At 39.1% G+C, this 25,840-nt stretch overlaps 1 protein-coding gene across 1 annotated transcript in view; it reads right to left on the reverse strand.

Moving 5' to 3' along the window:
• The window catches only part of ROBO1 (roundabout guidance receptor 1), a 306,344-nt gene that overhangs the window by 88,531 nt on the left and 191,973 nt on the right, over nucleotides 1-25,840 (reverse strand). The window contains exon 3 of the mRNA XM_065676377.1: nucleotides 21,983-22,140. Within this exon, the coding sequence (XP_065532449.1) occupies nucleotides 21,983-22,140 (158 nt within the window). The remainder of the gene's footprint in view (nucleotides 1-21,982; nucleotides 22,141-25,840) is intronic.

Consider the following 25,840-nt stretch of genomic DNA (forward strand, 5'->3'; position numbering starts at 1 on the left):
AGATGAAATCTGTTCTGCTGAAAAATAATTCTAACCCAAACTTAAATCCGTAAGAAAATTAACTTCAGACTGCAGAGTGAAATAGTGACCTCTGTTTGGATAGCCAAGGTTTCTGCTTATGTGAGATCACACATATCACATATTTCAGTCTTCTACAGTATAGCATACGTATACCCCATTTTGTTAAAATGAAATGTGACAGGCATGTGATATTAACCTGTCAGACATAGTCTTTGCTTTAAAAGTGTACCATCTAAATATAATGACAATAAACTAGGTAATGAACCAGGTGAGTACAGGCAATTGTAATTAACAGTGTCATCAGTGGCTGATACAAGTAAAAAGAAGCTTTTATTCCTTAGTTAGGAAACATAGTTTTTGCTCAGTTTCCTCTATGCAGTCTAGCACCCTAAAACTGGATAGTATATCCATATTATGACTCATTATTGAAGCACAGACTTTAAGGCATGGAACACCAGCAAAAGAGGGAACACTTGCAGCTTTAACAAAATTGCGTAAAAAGAGTATAAAAGAATACCCATCTCAAATTTATATTTAAAAATATCTTGTTCCAAGTCCTGTGAATCTCATGTATTCTTCCCTACCTATTATTGCAATGTTTAAATATCAGGCACTAGAGATCAAAATGTGTTTGGAATAGGTCTTCAACAATGATTAAAGTTTGTTCTTGTTCAGCTTCAAAGTTCAGACAGGGGAGTCTGTCCTGCTTTTGGTTCCATTCTCCGGGACCCCAGGAAGGTACTTGCTGCCTCCTCCACATCAAACATGAAAAAATTCTATTTGAAAGTATCTTAAAACACACTTTCAAGTGGTCTTCCTGTGCTGTAAATCTGTCATGACAAAGTGCAAGTCAATTGTTACCCCCTACCATACTGACCAACAAAACAGTCTTGCAGTGATGACAGGCCTGAAGGTAGAATCTACAAAGGATGGTGCAAAATGCACGGGACGATAGCTTTACTTAAAAGGAAAGAGCATTTACGGCAGATAAAATGACAATAGGTTCAAGCTGCTGCTTCTGGCACCCCTGCCAATCTGGCCAGGATACATCAGAGTCAGAATCGCATTCAAGTCCGCTCATGAGACTGCCTTCCCCTCTTTTATGGCCTCATTATTAATGGCTGTATCTACAAGAAGATAGATATCTACAAAGGCTCAAGGGTTATCGGTGTCCTGGATCACTGAGTGACTTCAGAGGCAGTTGAGGGTTATTCAGCCCTTGGCATTATCACAAGACACCAAGTATCAGAATTACCATATGTATTTGATACTTCACCCAATTAACAAGATCATGGAAACAGCCAAGATACACGCAGAAAGTCATAAATCAACTTCAGAAAAGAAAAATCCATACCTCAGCATATATAATTCTCAGAAGTTTCAAACTGTAAGAATCCTAAACTTACTTTCTACAAACACTGGGCTTTTGTTAATCTCAGAGGAAGATTTAATTCAAAATAGGCTGTATTGGCTCACATTAATGAGAACTAATTTCTGTACAGACAGCTATGTTTATATGAAAATATTTGAACCAGCATAATACTTTCCTGAAACGTTTTCACAGCTACAGCACAAAACACTTACTATGCAATACTTCCTTTCTTACTGTAAACCAAGATTAAAATCCTCCTACAACAAAAGCATGCTATGACTACATTCATGGCCTTAAATCTGCCCTGCTAAGTTCTCAAAAAAAAACCCAAACCAATCTTTCTGCAACACCCAAAGAAAGCCCAATTGAGCCCAAAATGGAATGACATGTTTGTAATGGTAACTATGATATTTCTGTGAAATGGTAAATTTAACCCCATGCACGAATCTCCTCTGGATTGCAGCTTTCACTGCAATCAGTGATCAAAATCAGAAATAAAAGTGAACTTGAACTGGACTCAGTGTCTGGTATGTCTTCATTTCTCTCCCCTTGAGTAAGTCAGGATTTGAAGTATCTGTCACACAGGAATTTTTAAAGCAGCACCAACACTGTGTTATTTACACAGTTCCAAGCATAAAATCCCAGACCAAGTGGGGTCAATTCGCCACACAAAATCTCTCAAGTTTTAATTGTTACCTGAAGTATCACAAATGTAATATGGAAAAATAATCCTAACAAACCACGAATTTTAAAGCATATAAAAAATTCCTACCTGCTCTCCATAAAAGAAACAACACAGCCCAACTCCACAATGGAATTTAGCAGCCTGTTCCCACTGAGAGTGCCTACACTGCAATGAACAGACACAAGGCTGCTTTGTGGGGCTGTGTCAAAATGCTCCCAAGAATGAAGCCAAGGGATGCTTCAGACTGGCTCTCTAGGGACTGCAGAGGCCCAATGACACAACCAGACCAGACTCTGCAACATGCAGAGGATGCCTAAACCATGCAGACAGCACTGGGAGAGAAGAACAACCATCATACTGTTTCAGAGGGATGTGGACTCTGCTGCTGATTTCAAGGGGATGTTGATTCCTAACTGTCTTTGTAGGTATTGTCTTTTCTAAGCCTGGAGTTAACCTTGGCAGGACAATGACATGCATTTAAGGCAACTTGATATCATGGGGTGTATTTTGTCAATAGGAAAGTTCCTACTTTTTCCTAAGGAAAGAGGAGCTGTGCAGAGCACAAACCTCCAATACCAGAGTCCTAGCTTTCAACTTCAAAGCTCCGACGCATGAGTAGATAAAACTTCATTTGTAATCTGACAAAAAAGTGCAGATCTTTCACAGTCATCATATCAAAATACAGCATTTTTCAAGGTGTTTATAGAGGGTTTCCTAAATGGAACTGTTCTGACAGGAGTCAAGTAATCAAAAGCCATGAAGTAGATGTTCATAGGTCTTCTTCTATGATGAGTTTCTGTAAAATACTGAAAGGCCTTTAACTAAAAACCAAGGTTCTCCTAGACTTGAAAGTAGAACCGTGAGACAACAACAACAAAATCATCACAGTCTGAGAAGAGAGAATAGGTATATTAATTTTTATTTTTCTTTTTGCATGGGTCTGTGCAGTGGGGCATTATTTTCAGCTTTGGCTTCAGGAATTCTGTGACCTTCTGAGATGCAGCAGATTCCTACTTGCCTCAAAAAGGCACATCTCCTCTGAGGCTGGCTGTCCACTGCTGTCTCCTCACTGAAAGAGAATGCTCCCAGATCCTTCCCGTGATCATTGCACTTCCTGCACTCAATTGCCTGTGAAAACTCTCCTCCATGGAGCTGCCTCAGCACCTTCCCAAAAGAAGAAGGAATTTCCATCCTCCTCTGGGGATAAACCTGAGCCCTTTATGGCATAGAAGACAAACTGAGAATAAAACTAAGCAAATAAAACTAGTCACAGGTGGCAAAAGTGCAGTAGATTCTTTTATACACCCCCAAGTTGCTATTTTGAGGCAAATTTGACTTCTCATTCAAAACTTTTTCTTTGGAAACTTTAGAATCAAGTTTACTTCCAAAGTATTGGCCTTACCAACTAAACACTACAAATACTTTGAAAAATGTAACCTTGAGAAAATATAAAGTGTTTTCTAACATAACTAAAACCCTACCGATTCTCCGACTTTTGACCACGATGACATGTCATGGAAATGAGACCATGCTTCAGAAAAGGCATATAAACCTTGGTTAAGTTTCTACTGCATTTACTGCTGATTGCACCTAAGCTTAGTGGAACTCTAACTTTTATACTTAGTTTATTCTGGACATACGAAGTTGTGAAAACATGAAACCTTTCACATAATTTGTGTAACACTGTCAAAAAGAGAAACACATGCACCACATTGTTCATTTTTTATGACAGCTAAATGCAAAAGTAGTATATTAATCTGCCACATTTCACTCTTCTACCAGTGATCACTGCAGCTCTTGTGACTGCAGCATATACAAATCATAAATCACAGACTTCCTTGTATTTTTTGTGGTCTTCACACAAACTTTGTGCTACAGGACTGAGGTAAAAAACTGTAGTCACAGGCAACCACAAGCAAATCTGATTCTAACTTCCAGTTTTATTGAAGGAAGACTCAAAAGCAACTGGGCTGGACATTATAGCTGCAGAGAAGTCCCTGCTTGCAAGATGCTAAAATTAAAACTTTCAAAGAATAAGGAGGAGAATGTATATGCAAGTAAAGATCAAATTCCCCAATTCACACAGAAGCCGAGCATCATTTTCACAGTCTACTTTAGACCCTCCAGGCAGACTCAACAGGCAGCTAGTGACCTGCAGATCTCAATCAGGTCCCAAATGTTCAACCCTCTGTCGCCACAGGGGACTGTATGATATAAAATGATCTTTAGCAATGGACAGCAAAGCCAGGACCTACTTGGGGTTCCTGTTACTCTTAAAATAAGCCAGCACAGATTGCAATCAAGCAGAACAAGGCATACACTGTTCCCATTCTCTGTAGGTATTGGGATCATTGCTCTCTGATGCTCACACATTTCCAGTCACCATCTTTTAAGTATGATACCCTCCAGGAGTTGTTTGTGAGCTACTGTGAGGCTTGTCACTGAGAAATACAGCTCCAGCGTCAGCAGGAGCAGGCTGCCTACCAATTCTCCTTTTCTCACTCAGCCCTTACCTTTGGATTAGTGAAGGGCTTATTGCTCAGTGTCAATGGAAGTGGTTATCGTGTGAATAACCAAAGAGAATGAAGAGAATGAAGCCTGTAGAATTATGCCTCTCTTCTTGCCTCCTCTGCTCTCCGTTGGGGGCTGCCTGAGCTATTTAGGGGGGCTCTGGAGCCCTGCTGAGCTAATTGCTTCCTTTGCGGCAGTTTCTTGCTATTCCTCTCAGAGGCCACAGTGGGTTTAAACTCCTGACATGATTTCTGTTGTTGTTCAAAGGCTATTGTAAACTGCACCAATGGAAAAGGTAGAGTAAAAAAAAAAAAGGGGGGGGGTGGGATCTGCAAGGAAGGAGAAACTGTTCTGGACACTGGAAGTATCAGCTGATCGACTTTTTCCATTTGTATTTACAATGCAAAGTAAACTTCGATCTAGCTCGCCAAGTTCTGTATGGAAATCAATGTGTCCTGGTTGTGGCAGTTTGCTGCTGGTAGAATGGGCTTGTAAAAATGGCAGAGAAACTGAAACTACTCAGCACTTTGATTTCCCCAGTTTTTCCTGTGGCTGTGTGCATGGCTTTTTTAAAGCTAGTTCTATGCTAAAGAAATAAGAAGTTTTGACGTCTTTTGTGTAAGCAGTATAAAAACACTTCATGATTAGGAAGCGATTGTTAACACAAAATGGAAAGTGTTACCTGATCAGATTTCAGTTCCTCTGGTACAAATTACTTTTTTTTTATGACAGTCAGAGGAAGTTAAAAACTCCAGTTGTATTCCCATAGCAAACTTTGCTAAAAACACAGAAACAGCCACTATGCTTCCAAACCAGATACAAACCCAACTGTTCAGTCTGAAGTATATACTTAAGATTTAAAGACATTACTGTTTCTCTGCCAGCTACTTAGCATGAGAAACAGAACCCTGCATCTTATGCTTCTGCATTTAAAAGACTCATCTACCCAATATTCTGGTCACATTTTTCTAAAGTCTATGGAAAAAGTCCTTGGCCACTGGGTAAAGTAAGGAGCAGTCACCACCTCTGACTATCAGATGGACTGATTGACATATCCAAGCAGTTGAACTTGCAATTCCACTTTCAAAATATGGTCCTGAACACAGAGCACCAGAAAGTGCTGCCTGTAGCCCATGGCATGCAATACACCAAGTGCCATGCTGATCGATCACAGACCATTTACAAAGCAGATGAGGAAGAGCTGCCCTCAGCTGGAGCCCTACCAAGGTCTGAGCTTATAACTCCTGAGACTCTGTGACCCCAAAGGCATAAAAATATTTCTAGGAATATTTATGACTGGAATTTCTGTGTTGCTGCTATTACTGCAATTATTTTCCCTTTGCTGATGCACCTCAAGGAAAGGCTAAGGAAAATGATGCAAAAATACATGGTAAAGAATGCTGGGGGGATGCTGACTTATGTGCACTGGCATGGAAGAACATATGTAAAGGACTGTCTTGACAGTATCTATGCAAACAGAAGACCTTATCAATAAGCTCCCTTAGCCTCCTTTCCTCCATTTCCAACACAAACATTAACAGGTTTAACCACTAACGCAATATGTAAACAAGTTTCAGTAGGTCACATCAGTACCCAAATGTCTGCACTAGGGTATAACCTTACAGAAAATCTTGTTAACAGTTAACCTTCATTATTAACCTTCATTTATCTTAGAGGACATGTTTGTTCCAACACAGATCCACTGTTTTTGCTTATTTATGTCCAGGAAAGATAAAGAAACGATATTTGATACCCATGCAAATTAATTTTTAATGAATTGTAATGTGGTTTCCAAACTCTGAATACTCAGAAATTAAGGAAAAACCTTATAGAAACCATCAAGTAGAATAAGCATAAAACCAAAATAGTCATCTGAACTAAGATTTCATCAGCTATGCATTGTACTTTGCATTGTACTATTCAGGTACTTGATACAGACTTTTTCCAAGGCAGACAGAAAAGTAATAGATAATAGTTGACATAGATGGAAAAAGTGTTCTGATGATTCTCTTCACCTTTCAAATAGTTCCATGTGTTACTACACATTTGACAAAAGTTTGACATAGAATTAGTTTTGTCCTTTGATGAGATCCACTTTCAGTGGACTGCAATGCTGTATTTTCCCCAGACCTAAAATCTGGCAAGAAACAATTGGTATAATATGAGTATTTCTACTATATTTCAGAAGAATGTTTAACTGTTCTTAAATTTCTGGATAATACTATTAGATTCCAACTTTTGTTCAAGACCTGTAAGAACTAAAGCATAAATGTAGTTCTATAGATATTACTGACACTTTCAAACATCCATGCAAAGGACAACCTGATGTGTAGACCACTCTATGCATCGAATACTAAAATATCATATTTGTGGTATTCAGAGTTGCCTTTAATAATGTGTTAGATTTTAATCTGGGTTTATTCTGCTCACATAGCAAGCTAATTTCACAGCAGGATTGCCTGGAAGTATACCACAATGGTATAAGCTTATGATCCTAATGGCAACTTTTCAACAAATGCTTAGGAGAAATTCACCTTGAAGTGGAGGACTGGGCCTGTGCTGAGCCTGACATACTCATAGCCCAAGGCAGCAACTCTGCTCCTGAGACACAATAGGAGTCAAAAAACAAAGGAGGAAGAGGGATTTAACGAGATGCACACTTCCTTGAGGAGTGGAAGATGAGAAGCTCATTAAGAGGGGATGCTGAAGAAGGTATTCATATGGGATTCCATCGGAAAGAGATTTTAGATGCTAAATTAGTCATCTAGGCACATAGCTACTAGAGTGGTTTGAAGTGTTGCTTCTTTTTCTCTATGATCATGTGGTTAAATAAACAATACTCTTTCTTTTCAGAATCCTCTTTTGTGGCATTGTCAACTACTGTTCAAACGCCTGTTACCCAAAGGTTCAAAGTGTTTATAGAGAGGACAGAAAACGATGTAACACTATCCCTTTAATATCTCAACTCTCAGCTGAATGTGAAACAGACAAAGAATAACTGCATATAGGCTGAATGCTGCAGACAGTTACCTAGGTGTAACCCTCGTAGACCTATTCTGAAGATTGCATTTTGTAGAAAATAAGGAGCAAAGAACACAAAGGTAAAATCTATTAGACTGTGAACTGCTTGGGATTGCAACTAATCTCCCCCATTAGCAGAAACAAAAATTGCATTGGCATTCTCCACTGCACCTGAATAAATATGTCATCTCTACCTTGTAAAACTTTTCAACATTAGCTAGTGTCAATTCTCCAATGAGAATATGTAGAAGTCATTTGAAACAATGCAGGAGAAAGAATGATCCCAACTTTGGTATCTATTTTTTTCAGTATTTCATGAACACAAACCCCAGTGCCCATTAACAGTATCCAGAAATAGATCTGGTCAATCAAATGGTCTGTGTGTTCTATCAGAGGACAATCAGAGGAAAAAATATGAATTCTGCTGAAGGCGCATTTATAAGGTACAATGCATTAAAACAATATTTTAATATGTACTTGGAAAATGTGTGTCAACAGACTTCCCTACAAAAGAGCTCCCTTGGCTAGATATCAATCCCACAGACAAGACAGTATTTGCAAATATAATTTTGTTGGTTAGCAAACCAAACCCTATTTTAATTATAACCACCTAATTATCCACCATGGTACCTTGGTAAGACAATCCCAAATAAACAAAGCGTCCTTAACCTGTCAGTAACTAGAACTTATCCCACAAAGGCAATGAATCTACCCATTTTCAAAAGTAAAAAGGAAATGCTTCCTCATCCTTTTATTTTTGCTTATGCCCCTATAGCTGTTATTTTAATACCTCAGGAAAAGCAGAGATAAAAGCTATAAGCTTTAAAATGTCACATTTATTTTAACACAAAATTAGAAGAAATATAACTCATTATCAAAAATCATCAAAAAACTCCTATGAAAAAGCAATTGGTTTGAGCTTCTGTTTAAGTTGTCTGAAATGTGTAGGTTGATAAAGGCTCCAAAAGAACAGGTATCCTGAACATCACAAGCTGTAATGATGTGTTAACCTTGGTGATAGTCAGAACAGAAGGGTCAAAGGTTCAGCTGGCATCCCTGGGGAAGCCTTCATTTCACCTCCAAGGTGAACTTGAGACTCACAGACAGGGCAGCACAGTAAAACTGACACTGCAGTCTAAGAAAAGTGTATGTTAGAAAGATGAAGAACTGCCTTTTTCTTGAACTTTATATTCACAGCAGTAGAAGAAATGGCCTTTGTTAATATGGCTAACATGGGGAGAAAAGTTTGTCACCAGTTGAAACCCTAAAAGTGTGCATTTTCAAAGCTTACCTTCTATTTTTTAATCAGAAATAATTAGGAAAGTAGGATCACAGGTTTATTTACTCTGGCTGCTCCAGCTACTCTTAATTTTCCAACTTAAAATGGCCACATTATTAAAATTAAGGTTTCTCCTCCTACTGAGAAACCCATTACAACTACTGACATTTGATAACTTCACAAACAGATGACCTCATATGCCACAAAAACTTTTGATTTTGGATGACAAAAGTAGAGTAACACTCCAACCAAGTCACCTCCACCTGGTAATTCCCAATATTTAAGAATGACGAGCGCAAAAGATACCAGCAAGACATAAAACACAGAAATTTTCTTAGCAGAAAGTCTCACTGGGACAAAAATAGGAATGAATATGGAGTATGTCCATAAAACTCCAGATGGCAAAAGGAAAGTAACTTAATGACAAACAAGCCAAGAAGTGAAGCAGTAGCAACGACTGCGACAAAAAGATGACGAACGTCAACTCATTTAGCACTTCGATAAGAGGCTTATCTCTTGCTATAAATTATACTATGTTTTGGAAAGGGTGGAATACTAGTCTCAGTGAAGACAATGGTAATATTGACACTGGTTTCAGGAATGCCATAATTTCATACTGAGAGTTCAAGATGTGTGCAAAGTGGATTTTTATGAAACATACTAATCACAGTAAGTATGAATGCAAATTTTCAAGGAGCTATAATCATGCAAAGTACCAACTCCAAAAGCCTCCCAAGTTTATTATAAACTTTTGAGATCCTTGAATACAAAGGACATTATTCTCAAAACCACTCTGACACTTCACCATGTAACTTGAAAGGTAAAGAGATGTTTTCTTTAAAATAGAAAAAAGAACTGTCGTGGTTTAAACCCAACCACAAACCTCGTCCACTCACTCCCCCCCTTTCTCGGCCCTGATGGCCTGAAGTGTCATGGCCCACCAAGAAATAGTTATAGCTGGGCTAGATTCTGCAAGTATTTCACAGTCACAGACATCTAGAGTGGAGCACGGCCTAAGTATGTAAGTGAGAATACTGCTCCACTGTTTTGTCTACCAAAAAAAGAGCCTATTCGTGATTTAGGATGTAGTAACACTTCACGCTTTGGCAAAGTGGCACAACACAGTTTTGTTGCAATAGTGTCAGGTTGCTTTACATGTATGAATGAATTCAGTCCCATGACTCATGAAATGCTGAATAAGGAGTACTGAACAACTTCAAGGCTTGCCCAAAATCATGCAGGAAGCTTGCAGCAGCCCAGCAATCTGCTTTGCTTAGCTTGCAGACTTTCTACCTCAAGGCAATCTTTCCTTTACTGTACAATAATTTTCTCTGTAGGAAAATGTTTTGCAGCTCATTTAAAAATCGTGTTGCAATGTACAATCTCATGATAGAAACAGTTCACCTTTGATTCAATTCTGTGTACAGGTCTGCGAGACAGCAGAACTGCTCATTCCTGGAATACCTACTTTGAACCATAAAATAGCTTCAATCAGATACATGCAGCTTCTGTGACAACAATTTACCCTGAACAAGCAATTTTTTCCCTACTTGATTTGTGTCAGGTCTTACTCCAAGAGAAATGCCCCAATTGAACACGGGAGTTCAAAGTAGTCTTAAGAGACAAATTACTTCAGATGAATGTGAAGAGTGAGATACGTAGAGTCTGAAATGTAGGCCGTGGTGGAGGGAAGCCCAAGCCATCACATCAATATCTTTCACTTTCAGAAACTTGGCATTCTGAATGGTATAGCCCCTTGGAAAAACGATGTAAAATACACAAACCTACAGTTAAGAGATCTTTAGTCAAGTAATTTTGTTCAAGTACCTCAACTTTACCTTTTGTGAGGAAAGGTGAAGTTACTTAAGCATACATTTCTATGGCTTGTTTCAAAATTCAATATATTCCAAGCAACACTAAAAATATTTCAATATAGATATCACAAAAGCATTTCATTTTCTCAAGTTTTACTCCTTTAACAGCATATATTTTATTCTCTCTTAAACATACTGATGGAAGAACTTTTTGCCCTTTTATCTCTGTATAATTTATCCTCCCCCACGCAGCCAGACCCAGGAGGCCCAGCAGAGGTAAGCAGACAACTGACAACAGCAGCAAAGAGAGAGGCAAAAAGCAAAGCTGTTGAGTTAGAAGAAAATTAATATAATTAGATCCAAGTATAACTAACCACCCACTCTTCAATGTTAAATAATAACCCCAGTCTTTATGTGACTATAGGCCAAATAGATTCTTGTTGGGTAACAATTTTTCAGGAGCAAAGAAAAGATCACCTAATTGCTCAATGCAGCATAAGAATTAGTAAGAACTGTCCCACAGCTAGATAAGGAAATAAAGCAGATTCCTTTTCTTTCCCTTTTAAAGAGGGCAACCACAAAAAGGCAGATTTGGTCCTGCATAATATTACACAGAAGTCTGGAATAACACCCTGCAATGTGTATGTTAGTCCCACACTACTGCATGTGGTGAATATCTGAACTTGGCAGTGAGTAATTGAGAGTATATTATTACCTGGAGAGGGAGAAGTGCTCTGTTGGGTTGAGGAAACCCAAGAACTGAGAAATTATTATTTTTGAAGTGCTGTGATTTGGACTAGACTTTTCGCATAACCAGAAGCATCACAGGAAACTCAGTAAGGCAAAACTATCCAAACAACGTGAAATAAGCAAAAATGAAGTTGACAGAACTTTCAAAAAGGAGACCAAAAAATCAAAGCTAACCAAACAAGAAGCTCTAATCACTTGCATCTGTTCAAGGCTCCAAAAATGGGCAATGTTCTTCTTGACTATTTTTATTCTACATTTTTTCTTTTGATTACGAGAACATAATATGTGCAAGCTCAGCACATAGATTGTTGAGGTTTTATTAAACATGCTTTTAGAGTTAGTGTCATTCTTAAAAAAGCATGATATACAATAAAGTCTCAGTTAGAAGTTATCTGATATTTAGATTTTAAGTGACAACATGTGGCTGCTGTGGTGCGCAAGTGACTGGAAATATCAAAAATGCCAAGAACAATCAAATTTATAAGATCCACCAGAGACTTTCAAGAACAAAAATGCACTTTTTAGATTTTTTTTCCCCATTCTCCCCAAATGGAGAAGGTTTTAGTGTTTGGAAAAAAAGAAAACACAGTGAGGAGCTGCACTGCTTCACTTCACTGATATAGACAAATAATACAATAATGCAAGTATAAAGTAAACGTAAATATAGTAAAAAATAAAGTCAAATGCTTACAGGTTCATAAAAGAACCTTGAAATGCAAGAAATTTCTAGTGCTTTTTTGCATATTTGGATCCTGTATGGATCCTAAGTTTCACATCCAATGGACTGAACTCTGCTCTGAATGTGGTCTCTGCCTGCACACAGTGCACATGCTTCCCAGTGTGAGTCCTAATGTTCTGCGTGTTACATTAACAAAAGGCTTTAAAAGTTTGATTCTTTGAATATTGTCCTGCTTTTCACTGTTGTTGCCCATGATAAGAATCAGATAAGGCACACAGCACAGCAGTCTCTAAAAGGCTGGGGGAGAAGATGTCTCCAGAAGTGGATCTTTAACTCAGAGGACATCTATACTCTATATGTAGGATTTTCCATAGAGCTGATGAAGGGAGGGGAGGAGAAGAATAAACTTTTTAAACCCAACCTTCATCTTTATCGTGTGTAATATAAGCAAAGGCTCCTTTCCTGACTGCTTAAAAAACCTAACCAAACAAAAATGTTTCTTTTTCATTAAGAGAATAAAATGAATGAAGAAATAATTTTCCTCCCACATCCTTTTTTCATCTCCCTTACCCACCCCCAAAAAACCCCAACAACTAGACTGTCAGCCAAACAAAACAAAGAATTTACTTTCTCAGCATAATAAATCACCTTTGCTCCTAAGCATTCAAATCATAAAGTCCTACACCCTCTGGATAGCTCGAGTAACCTAGCCTGAGATAACAACCACCTGTTTTTTTCTTATTTTTTTAAGGAGAAGCTTCCCAGACTCTATTTCTATAATTTCAGATGGTCCCAAAGGTTCAAAACTCTCAATAAGCCATTTTAACAAGAAAATCCTGTTAGTTTAATGTCTAGGTCTGTGGAAGTCTCAAAACTCATATATCCAACACATACTCTATTTGCTGCAGGCATTTATTTTCTTTTACTATCTAGGTCATCAGTTCATGACTAGGGACAAAAGAAATCCATGGAGAATTTTCACTCAGTGAGGAGTTCTCAAATTCCTTTAAGTCCGTAGAGTATCTGCAAAAGAACTTAATTCTTCTTCACTTTACTTTTATATTTAAAAGGAGAAATCAGTGTAAAATAAAGTTGAGCATAGAAAAATACATACTTAGTTCACATGAAACGAGTACTTTTCACTACTGCTGGGTGAAACAATACCGAGAAACCATAGTTATGCATGTCTAATGCCTAGCATTTTAAGTGGCATGGAGACAAAATAGCTGAAGCAATACGCACTGCTGATGCAAAGGAACATTTTTGAAAGTTGTGAGAAAAACCAGAAGGAACAGATACTTTTAGCTAAAGGGACAATACAATCAGCAGTAACTTGGTTTAAAATGCCAATAATTAAATGACCCTAACAAGCCTTTAAATCTAACACTGAAATATGATGTTTCAATTCTACTAGTTTCAGTTAGTGTGAAGAGAGTCTACAAATCTCACAGCCTCACACAGTAGGTTATGCTATTACCAGGCATGCCATTGAGAAATGGGAGGTCAGTTTAGTCCTAAATGCAAAATCTACTCTGTGTGATAGCCAACACAAGCATACAGAACCTGGTGTCCTCCCCAGTACACAGATGTTTGACACTGGGCTATCCTCTTGCCCTGTATCATGATGCCCCTTCCCTTTCCACTAATTCCTTTAGAGATGTCTACGAAAAGACACATCACATCAAGTGTGGACCAATGGATGGTTTAGCCTGTCCTACATTTCATGCAGCAACCCTGCACAGAAGATTTAGGGTTAGCAATGAGCCATTTAAACTAATTAGAACAATGTCCGTCATTGAGCACGACTCAAACACTTCAGACTAACTGGCTTTTTCCTCACCATTTTCTTGCAGCAAACATCACCCCAATGTAGAAAGCATCTTGTCCTCCAAAGAAGTACTTGGGACAGTTGGCTGCTAGAGCTATAGATAAGGAAGGGAATCTGTACACGTGTTTTCAAGTGCATAGAGACTTCAGGGCAGTACAAGCTCGTTTTTGCCCTTACCCTATGCACAACAGAAGCTGTGTGGCCACATTAGTACAGTACCATGCCGGAGTGATCTAGCCTGTCTCTCAGCAGGGCTTATTAGCTCAGGCTCGGCGCCACATTAACCGCTGCCATATGGCTTCTGGTTGATTCAAAAAGCAAACTGAATGAGCTCACATCTCCCTGAAAATGTCTGTATAGCTATACTCTTTAAAACAGTAAACCGGCAAAAAGCTATCCTCCTGCCCCTCTGGGAGGAGCCTATCTTGTAATTGGTTAGGATTTTCAATCCACATTTACTTCAGTGTGTTTATAGAAATATAAGCTGTCACAATTAACTGCTGTGGTCAGGCTTGGAAACTACTCGTGGATGTGTCAGAGATGAAAAGTTTCATCTCAAAGAGACGAGTCTGAAAAATGATGTGAGTATAGTAAGGCTTCAAATAGGATGGAAGAAGAGAAAGAGGAAAATTAATGCAAAACCCAAGGTATAACCCGGTATTTTCTCTCCTTTCCGTCAGCTCAGGCTATTATTACTCAAGACTTTTTACAGTCTTCCAAGAGCAGGGTCTTCTGAAGAAGAAGGTAATGTTTTTTCAAGGGCTCAGCCAAAAGCCCACACTGTACAAATGATGTGACAAACACTAATGAAAGATTAACATGCCTCTGTAAAGTGCTCAGATATGCCTGTGATTAAAAAAATGGCATGGGAAGCAGCAGTATAACAGAGTTCTCAGAGTATCTTCCATCTTAACACAGAAACAGTAGTTGTGCAGATGTGGACACTAGCGACACAGACAGGGCAGAAGACGGGAAAGATGCCCTGATGACAGTGCAGGAGACAAAAGAAGCACATGCCATGGTCAGAAAGTAAGGGAGATGACACACTGGAATCTGGAGAGCAGACAGCCTCCAGCAGAAGCAACCAGGACCCTGAAACAGAGATTTAAAAGTGAACACAGAAAAACTAAGAGCAAGAAACAGGATTTAGAGCCATTCTCACCATCATCTGGGACAGCTCTGTGGTTCCAAATTATTTTTCACAATCTTTTACATTTCTTTCCCCTTGGGGTGCCAAGTTAACTCACAGCAGTTCCAGTTGTGTCGCCAGAGGAAGCAGTATTAATAGCAGAAGAAATATAAATCACTATTCTTGCTCCTCGAGGAAGATGCCATTGTAGTGATCAGCAGATGAAGGAAGAAGAGAGGTAGAGTAGGAAGCCAACCCTCCCAGGGAGTGGGAAAAAGAGAGAGAATTAAGAAAAAGGACTGGGACAAATAGGAAATTGCTGGGGAGCAACAAATACATAATGGGAAGCTGAAGAAAAAACCCCTCCTTCTCTTCGTAACCCTCCCGGGGTATATAGGAAATTGCTGCTTGCCCTTTAATCTGCCCCCTAAAAGAAAAACAATTAAAATGAAATAAAACCCTGAACTGTAGGTGCTTGCTCCCCATTTTCCCTCACCCCCGTTGCTCTGTGTACTGTGCACCCAAGCCATGAACTTTAATGCAGCTCTCCATAGGACAGACCATTAGCATTGTATCTTCTACAGGAATATGCATTCTTCTGCTATGCTTGCATGCAATTTGGGGAGATTAATACAGTAAGAGATGAACAATGAATAAAAGCATGAAGGAAGAGAGGAGGCCAAAAAGAAAAGGAGACTAAAGAAAGAATAAAAGGATAAACATCTTGAATTAATTTGGAGTGGCACTGTAACAGTATGGCTTGTGTCAGAAGCATCGCTGTTTTAAAAAGTTAAGAGAGTTACTTCTTAAGAGCACACAGCAACAAATTTGATCAGCTTTTGTCTTCCTTGTCTTGATTCACCTCTCCTCTTCAGTTTTTCCCATTGTACTTTAACTTTGGAAGGAAAGGCCCCTTTCCTAAGTGAGGAATTAATTTCTGCTTTTTCACTGTTCCCTCCAATACAGACTACCATTTATTTTCCCCCTTTTAACTGATTGTTATAGTAATTTCTTCTATTTCTTTATTCTTTGTTATGCCCAAGATCATTTTGGGTTGACCTATGAAGTTTTAAACTTGCCAAAGCACAACGAGGCTGTGAATCGTCTCCACCAAAAAGAATGAACCTACTTCTCTTTGACAATTGCAATAACGAAAAATTCAGGGCAAATGCATAAAGTGTCTTGCTATGGATGGTATCTCTAAAGGAGGTTTTCCTGTAATAACAGAAGTTCAGAGACTTTGTTTTCACATTTTGTGCTCAACGTTTTTATCACTCACTCATGTAAAAACAGCACTGCACAAGACACAATAAATGCTTTGTATTTATGATGTACTGTTTAAGGGCCAGGAAACCAAACAGGAATCAAGAATTTAGGCTATCTAAAATACGAGTGCAAGTCATTCAAAACTCTTGATGTCACAAGACGGCCACACAAAAAAAGGAATGAAAATCTGCATGCATTATTCATCCCATAACTTTGATCTTAGAAGCTCAGAAACTTGAACAAGGAAAGATAAATGGCTTCTCAGGATTTTCTTTTAAAAATCAAATAAGGATGATTCAGGATAAATGACAGATAACGGTTAACACGAAAGAGAGGGAAATTGCAATCACAGTGCTGCACCAAAGTTTCAATGCAAAGACTTTGCTTTTTGTATTCAATTACAAAGGATTTCTTTCTGAGGTACCAGCATCCTTTTTCATGTATAAGATTTTGCCTATTAAAATTTCATGTTCAGTATGCATAGCTTTTTCCTTTTACCACCTACACCATGTCTTCACATGCACAATTAGGAAGCTTTCTGAAGCATGGGCATGGGACAGAAACAGAAGCAGCTGTGAAGTCCTGACCTCCCGGATCAACCATCAACTTGCTCTGGAGCTTAAGCAAGAAATGTATACGTTCTCTCACTGGGAAAGTATTTATAATTACAGGCAGACTGCATCTTGATTTTATTGAGGCCTAATTAATATGCAGGCATTGCCCTAAATTATGATAACATTTGAGAGATCCAAAATTATATGGAGGATGCCCTGCCCAGATGGGAGATCCACAAATCCTCTGTGAATGATCTGCACTCCTTAGAGTCTGTAATTATTTCCAGTTTTTGCCTAAAGATATGCTCAAAGGCTCCACCATCTTGCTCAGATTACTGATGTCAGCATCTTAAATACAGGGAACTGCATTTGGGATGGCATGCAAAGAAGACAGAGGAGCCACATTGCTCTTTAAAGAAGGCTCTGAGCAAACCTAAGACAGACAGACAACACCACATTCCTTACAAATCACAGCACACTAGCCATTTACATTATCAGCAAAAGAAGAGTGCCTTTACATTACAGCATACAGCAGGAGGTTTTGCTTATCTGAGCTTCCAAATTGTTATCTCCACACAAGCAGTTAGCACTAATCAAGATGACAGTCAGGGCTAGACAGGTGGAGGAAAAAGGCTGGGTGAATGCAAGGGCAGGTTGTGAGATGAAGGAAATGTATGGGGAATAAGGTGAAAATTTCACTGCAGTGGTGTGTGGTAGGGAGGCAGTGGGGACACCATTTGAGAAGTAGTAGGAAGTTCTGGGGGACAACAGGAAGATTACTGAGAAGTGAATGGAAGCACACTGGAGGTATCCACAATCTTAGAAGCAACCAGTATTCACTGTGAGTACTGCTGTGAGTGCCCAAGGGAGTCATTGCTAATGGTACTTGCAGACAGTGATGCTCCTGCCAACTACATCTAGACAAAATACAATTGGAAAGACCAAGCCCAGTGATCACAGCAGTCAGCAGAAACCAGACTGCTTCTTCCTCCTCAGCCTGAGGCAATGCAAACTCATAGCTTTCCATGCCAAGGGTAGTGCCTGAAACACGTGGCTATGTCCTAATGACACTGGGCTGCCATGCAAAGAAGATGGCTAGACTAATGGGGCTGGGAGGAGGCCTGTATCTGGTGATGATACTTCGAAGCCCAGAGTCCTGGCCTAGATCCTCACTCCAAGCAATTGCTGGGTCTATGCACTTCACCTGGCAAGACAGCAATTCCAAACCACCACTAAGGGCTGGAAACAGAATGAGGAACTTCCCCGCCCTGGTGAGCATCCCCTTCTCTCACTTGCAGACAAGACCTTGCATCTTCTTCCTCCACCATGTCTCAGCTCTAAGAGGGGATTCACACAGCCTCTTACGGTGCACTGAAACACTCCTTTTCAGCCATATATGTTATGGGAGGGCCACAGTAATTCCAGGAGAAAAAATAACTAGATGAGCAAAGAATAACACCAACTCTGCTCTGGCCTCATGATAATTGTTTTTCAATTCAACAAAGTTAAAGCATTTGCTTCATATCCAAGACTGTCAGTCCCAACTCATTTGTAATAAAGAGAGGGATTAGCCACATCAAGCACATGCTTTCATACTGTGGTGTAAGGAATACACAAGAAAAATAATGTTTAGCTCCAGTGCACTGAGAAAACTGTTTATAGGTAATATATTTAAGAACAGAGATTAAAACACACTTCAATAATGCTTCTTCATCAGATGCACCCAGTGGACATGTGTGCACTGAAGAGTCTGACTTCTGCTACAACTGAGCAGTACTAAAAGAGCTCTGCTCAAAGAACGTGTCTATTTCTACAATCCCAATCACAGATAGTTGTGCCTATCCCCTTACTTCATTTTCTCACTAGTTCCATTCCCTACTGTTTATAACCTGAAGGACATAAAAATTTATTTCTCTTGAAAGCATATTTATTTGCCCTTCAAATGAAGCAAAAATATGCAAAGCCTACTTTGATTTTTATTATCTCACCTACATAAACAGATCAATTTCCTTAACCCTACCAGGACAAAATAATATTTTCTTTTTATTGCATTCCACAGGAAGTCGTGTCTTAAATTGGGTCTTATTTAACCACTATTTATCTACATCTCTTGCTTCAAACCTTCTGTCAGGAACCAAGCCACCACCTGTTTCTCCAGCACCCTTAATACTTAAGTCTATAAAGCCCAGTTCTGCTGACTCAAAGATCAGTGCAGATCATTGCAGATGAGGAAAAGCTTCCATGTATTAAAAATAAGTTTGCTTCATGGAAACACCATCTTTTTGCAGGAAGTACAGATATGAATCAAAAAAAGATGTCGAGCATCACGCCTTATTGAAAAAAAAAGTATAATCTTAAGGTTGTTTTTTTTTGTCAGAAAGTAAAGTATCGTTATGAAATGCTTTAAGCAGCCTTTGACACTTAGAGAACTCTTAAAATGGCAATGAGTCAAAGATCAAAAAGACTTTAAGAATGGAAACAACTGGAAATGCTTTACAAGTGGAGCCACCAAAGCATTTCCATTGATTAAATGCTCACTGGTATTACACATATATTGAACATCAACACATATAGTTTGACTTTTCTTGATCTGGCAATTTCACGGCTTAAAAACAGGAAGGTAACACCCGCAAACTGTATTACTAAAACATCAAGTTAATGATTATTTTGCATCAAATAAATGTAGGTGTTCATTTTAAATACAGGGACTTAAATGACTTTTTAAAAAAAAAAAAGGTTGATTTAGTGTGAAAATTAAATCTGTCACTTCAAACCTAACAACTTCATCTGTATTTCAGCTGTTGTACTATTTTAATTCTTCATCTTCCAGTTGCTAAACTAAAATAGAAATAACCTAATGGAGATAAGGTAACAGAAATGGAATAATTCTAAGTCAGGTTACAAAATTAATACATTTTACCCATCTGTCCTTTAGCATGTGGCCCATTCCAGGCCCCAGTCTCCCCTTGCCTCCCAGCCAACTAGCAAGATAATACAGGTGGTTACTGCAAAGCTGTTAAGATGCACATCTGAATGCATATTTATCCACTTGGCATGATCTTGCTACAGCTGTAAGTTGATGCAAATCTGCATGACAATGCAGCTTCAGTCTCTTGCCTGTGTGAGAAAGTAGCCATGATATTAATAGCACTGCTTAAGACAATGCCAGGCAAACATGATGCACATGAATGAGTTCAGCCAGCTATGGCAGCACTCTTAATTTACACCTCTGAAAACAAACACTCATCTGGGCACGCAAAACAAGTGTATATCTACACCTACACGCAAACTCATTTTGCATTTGTTTGGTTTTGGAAGTGGAAACTGATAACACAAGATAACTCCACCACATGTCATGGTGAAAGGATACTGTGTAGGTGAGGGTTTCATGCAATCACCAGAAAACAAAACCAAACTGCGGCGCTTTATCCCATCCTAAGAACCATTTTAATAAATACAGGTGGCACTGCTAGTCAGTGATAGCTGCTTTTGTTCTGGGTTTGTCTTTGTTCTGGCAGCTGGGAGAGGAGTTTTCATGTATAACAAAAGAAATGTATTTAATAGGCAACACCTGAAAATCCTTCAGGAGAATAAAGCATAGCAATAGAAAATGCAAGTTTAGAAAGCATTTCCTGAAAAAAAGCAGCAGCACTGGAATCTTCTCTTTATCTCAGGTCAATTGGCTTGTCACAGTGGGAAGGAGATTTGAAAAGGAAATTGCAAGTTCTTAGCAGGTGTGATTGGAGGAATTGAGTTAATAGCCAGCAATCAGTACAGGTTCGGTAGGGTACTTAAAAATTTAAATGTATGCATATGCCACAACTACAGAATGCCTGAGCTTTGTCTTGTTTGCAAAAACAAAATGGAAGAATAGGCAATTTAAATCTCAAACAAAAAAGGTAAATTTTTACTTAGGTCACTTAGGTTTAAGCATTCTTCCATTAAAAATTTCCCTCAAAAGCCCTCAACTGCTTCACCTTTGTACAGAACTGCCCTAGCTACCTAAGAAAGAGAAAAATAACTGTTACAGCCAAACCCAGGACACATATGATTGAGATATATAAATCATACGTGCCCCTGATCTTGTTGCACACTAGCAGTCATAGAACCATAAAAAGGTAAGGGTTGGAAAGGACCTTAAGTCATCCAGCTCCAAGCTCCTGCCACAGGCAGGGCCGCCTCGCACTAGACCGTGCTGCCCAAGGCTCTGTCCAGCCTGGCCTTGAACACAGCCAGCGATGGAGCATTTACCCTCCCAGTACCAACAGGATCTGATATGGCATGTGCTTTCAGTTGATACGGTTTCTTACCATGTGGAATGGTGCTTTGTATCACCCTGTTGGCAGCATATAAATGATTTTTAAACTCCATTTTTCATTGCCATTTCTTCAAGCCATTTAGGCTCCCTAGCTTATTGTTTCATGTGTCAAAAATTAAAAGAAGGATAGCTTTCAGATTCGAAAAGCTGCTATATTCCTACACCTTAATAATCGTGCACTGTATTCAGCAAGCTACAGATACAAATCAGTATGACAACACCTCTAACAGGAAAACAGCTTAATTTGAGAGGGCACGGCAAGCCATCACCTCTCTAAAGAAATGGGACTATATCCCAAAAGCATTATTGTTTCTAATGCAACACACAACTTTTCTATATGGATTCTTTTCAACAGAGTTATGAAAGGTGGTTGCTCCTAGACTACTAGTAGCTCCTCTTCCCAACCAAAGAAGGCAGTTGCTATAGGTTGCAGAAATTTGTAGGTAGATAAAAGGCAGGAAAATTATAGGCCAGTGGCAAATACAATGAATTTCATTTCCACAAGTTTCTAGTTCTCTGAGGAAGAGAAGAACACAGGTTTTGTATAGTCTTCTCTAACAAACAAATGTATATCCTGCAATGAAGTAGTATGAGACTACAGGATGCATCCCAAGCTAAACGCAAATGAGCCTTACCTCCAAGGCAAGGAAAAGACAGATCCTATTAAGTACATCATGGCTGGATGCCCCTATGCTCAAAACTAGTAGTTTTAATTAGCTGATTTTTGCATTGTTTGAAAACCTTTTTATACTTACTGTGATTCTCTCGTCTTTGTCATCGAGAGGGGTCCCATCCTTTTTCCATGATATAGTGGGTTCTGGGTGACCTCTTGGGGGCTGACATTCCATCACTGCAGGTTCACCCACAGCTACCATTACATCTGATGGATTTTGTCTGAAGTCATCCCGTAGAACTGAAAGAATAAAGAAAATTAAGTAAAAAATTACCCAGCAATATACGAAAAGCACAGCAAAGTGTTTTGTTTTGGTTCCTGTTGTCATTATACTTTATATTAAAGAAAAAATCAGTCAATGAATTTCATTTGGCATCTCTGGATGGTGTGTGGTACTTCCACACTGTAACACAGAAAACCCACGTATAACTCATATTTAACTTCTAACATGCAACCCAGGTGACTGACTCTGACAATGACTGACACAGACATAGGACTACCTGCACACAAGTGCTGCCCTACTGGTGGTATTTGGCACGTTTGCCTAATATGTGAGCACAGGAGTCAGTCTCACCTCTGTGCCTAGCAAGATCATGGAGCAGATCCCCTTGGAAACTATGCTAAAACACATGAACAATAATGGGTTGACTGGTGACAGACAACTTGGCTTCACTAAGGGCAAACAGTGCCTGACGAATTTGGTGGCTTTCAACAGTAGAGTTACAGCATCGGTGGATAAGGGAAGAGCAACTGACATCATCTACCTGGACTTGTGTAAGGCATTTGACGCTGTTCTGCATGACATTCTTGTCTCTAAATTGGAGAGATGTGATGTGATGGATGGACCACTTTGTGGATAAGGAATTGGCTGATTAGTTGCATTCAAAGACTTGTGGTCGACAGCTTGATGTCCAAGCAGAGACCAGTGACAAGTGGTGTCCCTCAGAAGTCAGTGTTAGGATCCTGTTCAACATCTTTGGCTGTGACATGGACAATGGGATTGAGTGCAACCTCAGCCGGTCTGCTCATGACACCAAGCTGTGTGGTGCAGTCAATACCCTGGAGGGAGGGGATGCCAACCAGAGGGACCTTGAAAGGCTTAGGAAGTGATGTTGGGGTTGTTTGGCCTGGAGAAGATTCTGGGGAGACCTTAAACCAGCCTTTTAGTACTTCAAGGGCACCTACTAGAAATCTAGAGAGGGACTTTTTACAAGGGAATGCAGTGACAGGACAAGGGGTAATGGCTTTAAACTAAAATAGGGTAGATTTAGATGAGATATTATTAAAAAAATCTTTACTGTGAGGGTGGTGAGGCATTGGAACAGGTTGACACAAGCTGTGGCTGCCCCATCCCTGGCAGTGTTCAAGGCCAAGCTGGACAGGGCTTGGAGCAACCTGCTCTAGTGGAAGGTGTCCCTACCCACAGCAGGGGGTTGGAACCAGATAAGGTTGAAGGTCCCTTCCAATCCAACCATTCTATGATTCCTTTTGTACCTGAAGAAGGCGCAGTATCTTCTGCTCAGGTAGGATGTCACCTGGGGAGAAGCATGGCAAAGATTGCTTCCTCTTTCTCTGAGACACAAGGTCACCTTGCCAGTAACTCAAAGACTTATGGTTAAGGATTGGCCACTGGCCATATGAATTGCACCCATCCCTGAATTTATGTAAAAAAATAACAACTTCCCAGTTTCTGATGATATTATAGGACACCAAAAATTTGTGCAGCCTTTGCCAAACTCATCTTTGTGATTTGGCCAAGTCTTTTCAAGAAAAAATACCCCAATAAAAATCCTTCCTGACTTGAGGGATTCATCCCTTAGCCTGAGCCAGGACCAGATCCTTTATTCGGAAGTCAATTTTACTACCTTTTCTTAGAAAAAAACATTTTTATTGCAGCTTCGTTACTATAATTTGTTCTTTCTCATCACTTGGCCAAGCTCAGGCCTAGGAAACTCTGGTTTCCTTCAGTCACCCACTATGAATTTTATCAATAGCTGTGTGATTATTTTTCTTTTTGGGAAAGGAAAGACATCACACTGTGTTCAGCAGACCACTACACAGGGACACAATTTAACAGGATAATGGCATTCCTATGTCTTGCCAAGTAGGTGGCATCAGGTTTAATCTAAAAATAAATAACTCAAATGATAATAAATATAACATTCTAGTCGTCTCCACTGCTATTACTCCATCCACACTGAACAAAGAATACAGTAATGGAAAAGTACATTACAACCATAGGACTCTAAGGATTTTGACAAGGGTATCTGTCACTCTTCCTACCTGAAACAATCTTGTGTCAGTAAACACTGAAAAGAATCTGCAGCAAAAAATATATCCCCCAAGCCATGGACCACATACATATGGACATTAACTACTCAACACTGGTTTGGTTGTTAATGCCACTTCCAAGTAAGGTGTGATATACTGTCACATAAGGAATGTGGCTGTGCTTACAGACTGGCAGGTACAGCACTGCCACCAAAGCATTCCTACCTGTAAGGTCTTTCTAAAGACCTTTAAAATGATCTGAGGGCAAATGACTGATCTATGCTGGGACAAAGGTATATGTACACCTTTCTCACATACACTGAAAACCTTATATGTATTTATTCCATTTATACTGAAAATGCCATTAATAACCATATGCAACTTCTTATGTTCCCAAATAACCCTCAAGCCATCCAGATACAGTAAATCACATAGCATAAATGCCAAGGCTGACACTACTTCTGCTTAACTCAAATAATTTTCTCTATTTACTTTAATAGAGACGTGATCTGGCTTGGAGACACTGATCATATTATTATTTCTTTTTATCAAGTCTCCAAACTAAAGAATATAAAGAAGAAACAGAAGTTGCACTGAGCTGCTAAAAACCCCTATATATCCAGCTCCCAGTGCCAACAGCACATGAAAGTGCAGAAGAGTTTATTTGCTACACCTCAGTTCTATTGGAACACAATTAAAGGGGTATTTTGACCATGAGTAAGAAGCCTCTTATTACTGCTGAAGATTGTATCACTTGGATGAAATTAAGAGATATAAAAAGAAGTGCCCTTAAGTTTCAAAAGAAAAAGAGAATAAAAAAAAATCAATGGAACTGATCTTAATAAACTGTAAGAGCTTTTCAAGTCTGAAAAACCTTGTAAATCTAAGAGGAAAACCTATCTGATAGCATCTGGGACGGCTTTTAACACCTATGAAGCAACTAAGAAGTCCAGCAGTAGCATAATAAAAAGAAATTACCTCAGTAATTTCTACACCCCTTAAGTCTTTTATCAGCTTTACAAGCACCATACCTTGTCTGTAAACCAAAGCTTTTCACAAATGAACCAGTGCTTAGTAGAAATGCCTTAGGAGGACATCAAAGGTGCAGGCCATAGATACATCAAAACAAGCATTTTTTTCCCCATTTACTATGAATTATTTTGGCTCTGACATTACATAAGGAAATGCTAACAAAATGTAATCCATTAGAGATTACTCCATAGATAGCTATCATGTAATTATTTTTGCAGCTGTAAAGTAGATACATGCTCTGGTTTTTTTGCCTCAGGCCCTGGCAATCTTGCATGAAGTTATAAATTTTAAATTTTCTTCCCTTACTGGAAAAAAAAAACCCATAAAATCATATTTTCTTTTCTGTCCTTCATAGTCAAGGCTCACTGTAAATTGAGAATACATTTCCTTTTGAAGATATATTAGAAGTACACTTTATAATCCAGTACAGCATGAGCTTTCAGTCACCAAATGGTCAGATTTCACTACATGCACCTCCTTCTATATATATGCAGCTGGAATGGAAACAGGTAAAGAGGATGGTTGCCTTTTCTTTGTATTTTTAACAAATTCAAAGTAGAATCTTCCTAGATATAATCCCCCCTCTCCTCTCCTTTCTAGCATACAGTGGATAAGGTTTTCTAACATTTTACTCTAG

This window comes from Lathamus discolor, chromosome 4 (genome assembly GCF_037157495.1).
Source record: "Lathamus discolor isolate bLatDis1 chromosome 4, bLatDis1.hap1, whole genome shotgun sequence".
Lineage (NCBI taxonomy): Eukaryota > Metazoa > Chordata > Aves > Psittaciformes > Psittacidae > Lathamus > Lathamus discolor.